General features: G+C 48.7%; 1 protein-coding gene across 1 annotated transcript; it reads right to left on the minus strand.

The window, feature by feature from the left end:
- Positions 1–5470: 5470 nt before the first annotated feature.
- Positions 5471–7808, minus strand: HOXC11 (homeobox C11). Its single transcript, XM_074267406.1, has 2 exons — positions 7092–7808; positions 5471–5711 (listed from the first exon to the last, which is right to left on the minus strand). Exons 1-2 carry the CDS (start codon positions 7762–7764, stop codon positions 5479–5481), a joined length of 906 nt encoding a protein of 301 aa, XP_074123507.1. The 5' UTR covers positions 7765–7808; the 3' UTR covers positions 5471–5478.
- Positions 7809–9431: the final 1623 nt, after the last annotated feature.

A 9431-nucleotide genomic window follows, 5' to 3' on the forward strand; every position in this document is an offset into this window, starting at 1 on the left:
AAGTCCACTTCCCAATGCTTGGAGCCTTTGTTCTCAGTTCTCCGCTGGGTCCTGAGGTCGACAACTCTCCAGAAGCGAGTGCTGAGGACCCTGTGTTTCTTGATTTCTCAGTCTCTCTGTCTCTCGTCTCAAAGCCTCTTCAAAGCCATTGTTGGCCCTGCTCCCCAGCCTGGGGCTCCTGGCTGGTAAGATCTCTGTACATCGACCCTACCCAAATCGCTTCCTGAATTGGAGTCAAGGTTATGTTTCTCTACTTCAGGGCTTCGAGTGAGTGTGTGTACGTGTGAGAGAGAGAGAGAAAGAGAGAGAGAGAGAGAGAGAGAGAGAGAGAGAGAGAGAGAGAGAGAGAGAGAGAGAGAGAGAGAGAGAGAGAGAGAGAGAGAGAATACACCGCCTAAGTGAAACCATGAGCACAATTGCTTTGTGGTGTGTGGGTGTGGGTGGGTGTGGGTGAGTGTAGGGATAGAATTGTCCCACTTATATAGGTTTCTCCTCCTCAAGGTAATGCTAGAAGATGTCTTCATTTTGCAAAACTTTGAGGGAGGGTATCTTGAGAACAGAAAAAGAAAATTACATTGGACTTCTGAGTCCTGTCTGGGAATGCAGGACCAAGGTGGAACTCTGTGATATATTCATCACAACCTCCTCCACCTTTGCTCTAGGGAGTGCTCTTGGGTTATGAGCTGAAAGGGAGTAAAATCTAGCCCCCCCCCCCCCAACCAGCACTGACGCCCTATCCCTTAGGGAAACATCGGGCATAGATCCAGGATCTAACTCTGGGCGTGGACAGAAATAAAAGGGAGGGGGGAAAGAAAAAGGGGAGGGGAAAATCTTGTAAAACTTTTATGCCAAACTAAGTTTTGAAAACTTCCCCAGTGTTGCCTTTTCAAAAGGTTTATAAGAATAATAAAGAAGCGTTGTCGCGTGGACTGGTGTGGACTGATGGGAGATTGGTTAAGCGATAGGAAGATATGAGAGTGATCGGGAATATTCTCTCCAGACACCGAGAACGACTGCCCCAAGGAAGGATACACCACTTCCCACCCCAGGCCTGACCAGGCCTAGTCTTTCGGACTCTCCTCTGAGAGGGGAGGGGTTAGACTTGGCGCCCTTGACTCCCTTGAAGTTCAAAGTTCTTCCTTTCCTTGGTGAGAAAAACCCAGAAATCCCCACCTGAAAAATCACCCTTAGTTTTTCTTTCAGTCTGGGGAAGGTTATCTATATTCCGGGCTTGTGCTGGCAGTAGATCCTAATAGCTACACCCCTATTGCCTCTTTCCAAAATGTCCCACTTATCCGATGCTCCTACCTCTCTGCTCTACGTTTCTTCTCCAAAACTGCGCTTTGGGAGGGATGGGAGGGATGGGAGGGATAAAGAACTAGAGTTCATATTAATTATATTGTATGAATTCTTCTGTGCCCTGGGATAGACATCCGGACTTGCAAGATTCTTTCCCCCCACCTCCACACATACACACCCTCACTCTTTCTCTTTACACCCCCCCTATATTTTCAAGCCCCCCAAATCTCCCTTTCCTGTGGCCCAAAAAAGGTAGGGGGAGGGACCCGGACAGGGCAAGGGGCCCAGCGGGCTCTCCCTCCTGGGCCACACCACTTAATACCCTTGTAAACTCCCACGTGCGCTATAAACTTGGATTTTACGACCAGCATTCCTCTTTAGCTCCAGGAAACTTTGAACTAGGCCTCGGGTTTATTTACTGGGGGTTGGGGGGGGAGGGAGAGAGGGAAGAGTAAGGACAAGGTTTGGGGAGACGAAGAACTGAGAAAGGAAGGAGGCCGGGAAAAAAGGAAGGAAAGGGGGTTGGGGTGTGTCGATACCGGGGAGGGAAGATTCAGGAAAATTCCCTCTCAGATTTGTTTACTGTTTAGTGCGGAAGCTTTCTCCCACAGGCCAGACTGGGTCGTTAAGGCCAAAATGAAGTCGGTTTTAGAGGCGCGGGGGTCGCTTTATGGCGGCGTCTAGACTAGTATCTTTTGTTCCCGGGAAGCACCGCTGTTCGAGGGGATTAACCAAAGCTACAAAACTCGGGAGCGGGCTCCAGTTGGAGCAGCTCTAACTTGGTCCAGCACTTATGGAATCAAAGATGGATTTTCTTAAAGGGTGGAGAAATAACCTTTTTCTCTCACTTTTTTGGGGCTCAGGGAGTAAGATAGCAAGAGTAGCAAGAGCCAGGATTATCTAGTAGATCCCGACAAGGGAAGCATTAGGATTTTCAGAAAGAATTGTTTTCTTCTTACACTGAAACTAGGAATCCCCGATGTACCCGTTTCTCACCCCCTCTCCATCCTTGTCCCCACTCAACCAATTCTCCTTCACCCAATTCCTAGGAGACTTCGATCATTTTCCTAGGGTTTCAATTGTATTTTCCCAAAGTCAGCCGAGTCTCCGCGAATCACTAGATTTCATTTATTTTCTTTCTTTCTCTGTATTTCACACATTTGTCCCTATCTTATTTTATCGGAAACACATCACTCTTCCCAAGTCAGCCAGACATCTCTTTGCTCTCAAGACCCTACAGCACGGAAACATACAGCGCACGCGAACACACACACGCGTGCGAGCACACACATGCACACACCACACATTCACACTCACACGAAAATGCTCTCACGACCTTTCAGCAGGGAAACACACATCTCTCTCTCTCTCTCTCTCTCTCTCTCTCTCTCTCTCTCTCTCTCTCTCTCTCTCTCTCTCTCTCTCTCTCTTTTTCTCTCTCTCTCACACACACACACACACACACACTCCCACTCACATGCAAAAGCTTTCGAATACATTCTGCATAATTACACATCTCTCATATTGACAAACCGTATATGTGTGTGCCCACATGTATAAAACCAGATATATGTAGATAATTAAATAAACACACAAATCCCGGAGAAAAACCGTGCTCTTCCGCACAGATTCACCTCTCCTCCTAACCCACTCTGTTAAGAATAAACTGTATATGTCCATCTGTACAGGATATAAGTTGGTTCCAATTTATCTAAACTAAACATTGTCATCGATTTCAGAACTGGTACCCTGATACCAGTCATTCCTTTCCTTTTCTTTCACCTAATATTGTTGTATCGAAAAATGTTTTCTGTGAATTGAACAAAAACAAGTTCGAATACAGAGAATGCTTGAAGGGGGCACTGGAGTCCTCCTAATATTCCCCTAATATATTAATTAAATTGAGTAGAATAGTAATATCCCAAACTAGAGAGACCCTCTCCCATGAATCAGTGCCTGAGGTGAAAAGACACATGGGGGAACTCCACCATCTATCTTCAAGAACCCCACTTGCAAATACAGTTGGGTGCTGAAACTTCTCTCCCTGCTTCACTCCAGCCATCTCCCTGGCAGCCCTAACCCCCCTCCTCACTTCGATGTCCCTCTTCATAAAACAAATCTTGCTGATTTTATACATTGGCTCGAGTAATGGTGTAGGCAGACAAGGTCTCAATGGATGGTCCGACAGCCCTAGCTCTCACTTGTTATGTCTAAAGAGCCATGAGGTGCCCTTGCCTTTTATGTTGGAGTGGGGAGAGATGGGGAGAGGGGAAGGAGAGACAGAGTTAGAGAAGGAAGGAAAGTACTGGCCTTTGACTTTGTATTCCAATAGTGCTTTGGGTGGGAGGGGGTGCTGTGGGTAATTATTAAATGTGCCCCATCTCTCCTTTCCCCCATCTCAGGGCCCCAAGACTCTTCCCTCCTACTCTCTCCCTCCCTCTCCCAATAATCACCATATATAAAAATTCCAATACAGTCTTCTCGTGAAGGGGGTGGAGGAAATCCTGCAAATTTAAGTGCGACAGACGGAGACATCTGGAGGGAGGGCGGCGGAGCCAAGAAAATTCCTATAAATTTCAATTCGATGATGGTTACAATTAACTCCACAACAAACATGTGCTTAAAAGCACAACGTTGCTGGTAGTTTGGACCAGGCCCCAACTACACATGAGAAAGGAGAGGATTAGGAGGGAAAATGGAGTCTCCGTTTCCTCACCCTGAAGAGGAAGCTACACACATACATTCATCCACACACGAGCACAGAGGGCATATAGTATTCCATAAGTATACAAAGATTACATGTCACATGCATCTCTCTTGTCTTCCTGTCTCCCTTGTTTCTCTCCTCTAGTTTCCCACCTTCTACAGTCTTGCTTTGCTTTTCCCATCCAGAAATATCCATATCTATCTAGAATGTCTGTCATGCCATATATAGAATGGTTGCTACACTGAGGATTTGGAGAAGAGGAAAACCTAATGAAAAGGTTAAATGAAATAATAATTTTGAACAGAATGGAATCTTTTTATTTTCCACAAAAATTCACAGATATCCCCCTGGAAGGATGGGGATGGGTGGGAATTGCACACACACGTACTCACACGCACACGCACACATACGAAGAGATGAGTTCTTAGACTTTTCATTTTTTCTTTTTCCTCTCCCCGATATAGATGGGGAAGGGGAGGAAAAATACTTGTGAAATGTATTTACAAAAATGTGGGGGGGAAATATAAGGAAAGTGGTAAACACCCTCCCCAACCTTCTTTTTTTTTCCCTTCCCTCTTACACCTCCCCATTTTTCTTTTTCTTTTTTTTTTCTTAAAAAAAAAAAAAAAGTAACAACTGCATAGACTATAGATATATAGATGTAAAAGACCTGGGAAGGAAGAAAGGAAAGGTTGGGAGAAAATGTCAGGAATATCGCACCAGAAAAGAGGGCTCAACATCTGTACAGGAGAAGACAGCTCCATAGGTTCACAGCTGTGCACCTAGGTGCAGACGGAGGTAGGACACAGACTCTGCACACCTAACACCAAATTGAAGGTACATGAATTTCACACATGGCAGGGTCGAATTGCTGCTCCCCCCCCCCATTCCACCCCTGTCAGGAGGTGGAAAGAAATTGGGGAGGGGTTGGAGGAGGTTTGGAGGCTCTCTAGTTCTCAGACAGGGGACGTTATCAGTTTTTTTTTTTTTTCTCACTGGAAATGGGGAAAGGCATCATTACTAGTATCAGATTGGACTCGAACGCCCACTACCCCTTTCCTGCTCCCCATCCAAATCCAACTATTAGAATAAATTGTTGTGTGGTGTGGTTTTGCTTTGCTTTTGTTTTTTAAATAAAGAGTTTTCATCTTGGCCAAAGAAGATTTCCAATGGCGATTGGTCACCCCACTACCCCATACACAAAATCCCTGACATCCACAGCGACAGTCACAGACGAAATGTGGAGACAGATAGTTCTGGGGAGAGACTGAAAGGAGGGATGGGAGAACTGGGGAACCCCATAGCCTCCCACCAGTTGACATAGTCCAGTTTTCCACCCGCAGAGAGAAGGCGAGTTAGAAAAAATAAAATAAAATAATAAAATAAAATAAAATAAAATAACCTCACACCTTCCTCTCTCCCCTGACCTCCCCCTCCCAGTCCAAGGTTTACAATAGAGCCCAGTCCAAGGTTTACAGTAAAGGGTTCCCAGAAAAATATTGCAGCCGATCTCTGCTCAGTTTTTTCTCTTTCATTCTTCTGTTCTGAAACCAAATCTTCACTTGTCGATCTGTCAGATTCAGCATCCGGGACAGCTGCAGCCGCTTCTCTTTGTTGATATAGACATTGAAGAAAAATTCTCTCTCCAGTTCCCGGATCTGGAATTTCGAATAAGGGCAGCGCTTCTTTCGGGTGCGGGGGGCGTCTGGAGGGAGGGGGGAGAAGTACAAGGAGAGGGGAAGAGACAAGTCAGAAGCCAAAGACCCCAGAAACCTGGGGAGGAGCCTCCCTCCACCCGCCCTAGCCCTGACCTCCGGCTTCTTCCTTCCATCCTGACAGGGTATCCAAGGGAAGCAGGGCACAGGCCGACCCCACTGGTTCCAGCTTATATGGACCGAGAGGCTCTGCAAGTGGATTTCCCCCAGAATTGCTCGACCTGCTTATGTTATTACCAGGGCTCACCTATATTTGCTTGCATGTCCTGAATAGGAGCTATTATTAAGAGTGGAAACAGGGAGGCACAGGCAGGGGTTAAAAGGAGGGACTGAAAGAAAACCAGTGACCATCTTTACATTTGCCAACCTATTTCGTCCCCTTAGTCTTCCCCCTAAGTCCTCTCAACCCAAGGGCCTGCTCTAGCCGTTCAAGCTCTTCTGTGTTGCCTATTTCCTATAGACCTGTCGGCTGTTTCTTCGTGCCATCCCCCTGACCAAGGGAAGTGGAACGGAAAGCGGGCAAACTGTTAGGTTCAGGAGCTCCACTCACTCCAGCGATCCAGGCCCTGGAACGGATCGGTGGGAAGCTATAATGACCCCTTTTCAACGAGGCCACCTCTTTCCAGAAGCCTGGATTTTTAGTTACTGAATTTTGCAGTTCAGGAAAGCCTTGGAGCTGCTGACAGGAGGGGTGGGGGGCCGCCATTCTTTTCTCCAGATCCCGCAGAAGTGAGATTAAAATACAGCCTCCTGTAAGTGTCCCCTCACCACTACTTTCCACCAATGGACCGCCCTGCCCCTCGCCCTGAGGACCCCCGGACATTTCGTTTCAATTTTTAAAGAAAACCTAAAAGAAGACGACGCAAACTAGACCTCGATCGCTTCTCTTGTTTAATGTTCTGCTCAATTGCCTCTCTAGCCCCCCCAGCCCTCTTTCCTGTGTCTCCCTCTCGCCCTCCCCTTTCTCCCCCTCCACTCCTCCCCTCCCTCCCACTCCCCTCAGTAGTCCAGCTCCCCGATCCTTCCTTCCTTAAATGCTTCTCTAAGTTCACGATCAAAGTTAATATCGCCGGCGATGGTGGCGCTTTTAAAAATTTCACAGACTAAGGGAGATAAGGGGCGGGGGTGGGGTGGGGGTTCACAGAGCATTTCCAAAGAGCCCTTTTCCCTCTCTCCCCACCCTTCCTCCATCGTAAAAAGTCGAGTCGTTGGGAGAGAGGGCTTTGTAGGTTATAATAAAATCCTTTGAATGCTTATAAAACTCCACATAAAATCAGACCGACCCAAAACACGAGTCAACACCCCCCGCCTGCTTCCCCCCTCCGCCCTTAACGTCCCCCAGTTTACTGGCTAGGAGACTCGCTACCTACTGGAACTGGTTCCCTTGCTAGCCTCTTTGCTGGCTGAGTGGGACGAGCCGGATGAGCTGGGGTTAGTGTTCTCCTCCTCGTCCTCCGGGTCTCCGCCGGACTCGGGCCGGGGAGCTAGGACCCCGGGCTGGGGGGGATCGGGTTCCCCTTTGCCTTCTCCCTTGCCCACGCACGGGGGTTCGGCCGGCCCGTCGCTCCCACAGTAGGCATTGTCGAAGAATCGGTCGAAGGCTTGAGGCAGGACGCTGTTCTTGTTGACTGACGAATAGAAGCCGGGGCCCGGGTGGGGGGCGCTGGGGTGGTGGTGGCTGCCGTAGGAGCCTTCGTTTTTCATGAGGATCTCGGTCACGGTGGAAGGAGGGAGGCATTCCCTGTGCATGAGCTCGTCCGCAGCGTAGCAGGAAGAGTAGCTGTTTCTGTGATGCCATTTCCCCGAGGTCTCCAGGCCATAGGAGACCTCCCGGACTGGGGGCACTTGGGTGGAGTAAGGGTAGGAGATCTGGCGAGAGGGGGCCTGGGGCAGGAAAGAGGAGACGGTGGAGAACTCGGGCACGTAGTAAGTGCAGCTGGGCAGATAGAGATTGGAGGCGCAGCTCCCTCTTTCGCCGAAATCAGCGCCCCTCTCTTTGCGCGACGGCGAGCAGAAGTTACCCAGGTTAACCGAGTTAAACATCGTTCTCCTTTTCTGCTTGCTCTAGATGGAGGTTTTGGACCCAGTCTAGCGAGGGGGGAAAATTTTGGGAAGGCGAGATGACGCGTTATTCGTCTTAGTCTCTCTCTCCGAGCACGTGATCCAAAGTAGATATTGTCATATATCAGTTCGGAGCACTTCAGAGACGTAGGAGGGGTTCTCTCTTAGGTAAGACCGGGGAGGTTCAGGCGATTGGTTTGAGAACACCGCAGAAACATTATGAAAATCAATTGCAGATTTGTATTCCTGTTCTCTCGTCACTCCCCTCCTCTCCATTCCAGGGAGCGAGCAAAATGGGAGAGAGGGTGGGGGTGGGCTGGGGGCGGGTGGAGAGGGGGAGTTTGGGGGGCTAGTTATATTTTCTTATCCCTACCGCTTCCCCCCCCCCTCATGATTGGGGGAAGGGGAGGGAAGTTCTCACATATGGGGAAGGGGTCTTGCTCCCTCTCCCTCTGTTCAGACAGGGACTAGATGTGTGTGTAGCGGGGGAGGGGGCGTAGGGGGCAGAGAGTTGACATTCATTTCTACCTCAGTCCATGTGGGAAGAAGGGGATTTATTCCTCTTTCTCCCTCAGGATTTTAATGACTTACTCCCTCACCCCCAACTATACACAGTAACCTGTTTGGCAGATTGAAAAAGAGTTTGGTAACTTCTTACTCCTGGAGATCTGGGCTCTAAAATAGGGGGAGAGTCCTATTCTTTCTCTTTGGGTGGACAGCAAGGTGAGAGAAGTTTCCAAAAGGTCCTTGAGCGGCTCTGAGCATCCTAACTTTCTCTCACCCCTTTCCTCCCTTCTCGAAGGCTTTGGGCTATGGTATTAGTCATTTATCAAAGGGGCGAGCCAACGCGTCCAGCCGGTGCCTGGCTAAGTCTGGGAAAAACCTCTTCTAATGTTGTGTTAAATATTTAGTGAGAGAGAATGGCCCTGGTGAATATTTCATACCCGCCTTTATTGTCAATCAATGCCGAGAAAGCTAGATCCACTGTGGATTCAAACCCCCAAACCCCAAAGAAAAAGACTGCTCCAAGCCATTTATCTTATATTTCCCTCCCTCCCTCCTGCCTTTCTGAGTCTGGCTCCCACACGTATCCGTTGCCAATTCCTTACCCCCCTTCTGGACCCATCGCCCATATCCAGATCGGGCTGAGGGCAAATGCTGGGGTTCTGGGAGCACTTCTCGAGTTTTAGGGTTCTCCCCTCCTCCAATTCCCTCTTCCTGGAAATGCTGGGAAATTAGAGGCTTCGAGGCCAGCCAGGGGTTGATCAGAGCTGCTGATCTAAACTAGTGGGGCCCCCAACTCCATTAGAGTAGGCGGGTCTCACGTTTAGGGAAAAATTCCATCTCCTAAGGCAAGGGTGGTGACAGCTGCAGACTCGCATCCCGTTTCCTCGGAGGAGCTGCTGGGTTGGGAAAGGTTTGGGGACAGTAGTTCTTTTGGTTGATTTTTTTTTTTTTTTTTTTGGTTGTTGTTTATCCCTCACTCCCAGGCAGGCAGAGTTGATCTCTCCCCCCCCCCCTTCTCTTTTCTTTCTGGTCCTCTGGAAGGACCAACAACTTCATCGAGGTGCTATAATGGGGGACCTTTCCCTATTCCACCACTTCTTAAATCTGCCCTCTTTCTGACCACACTGGACACAACTGAGCAG

The sequence above is a fragment of the Sminthopsis crassicaudata genome, chromosome 5 (genome assembly GCF_048593235.1).
Source record: "Sminthopsis crassicaudata isolate SCR6 chromosome 5, ASM4859323v1, whole genome shotgun sequence".
In the NCBI taxonomy this organism is placed as follows: Eukaryota; Metazoa; Chordata; class Mammalia; order Dasyuromorphia; family Dasyuridae; genus Sminthopsis; species Sminthopsis crassicaudata.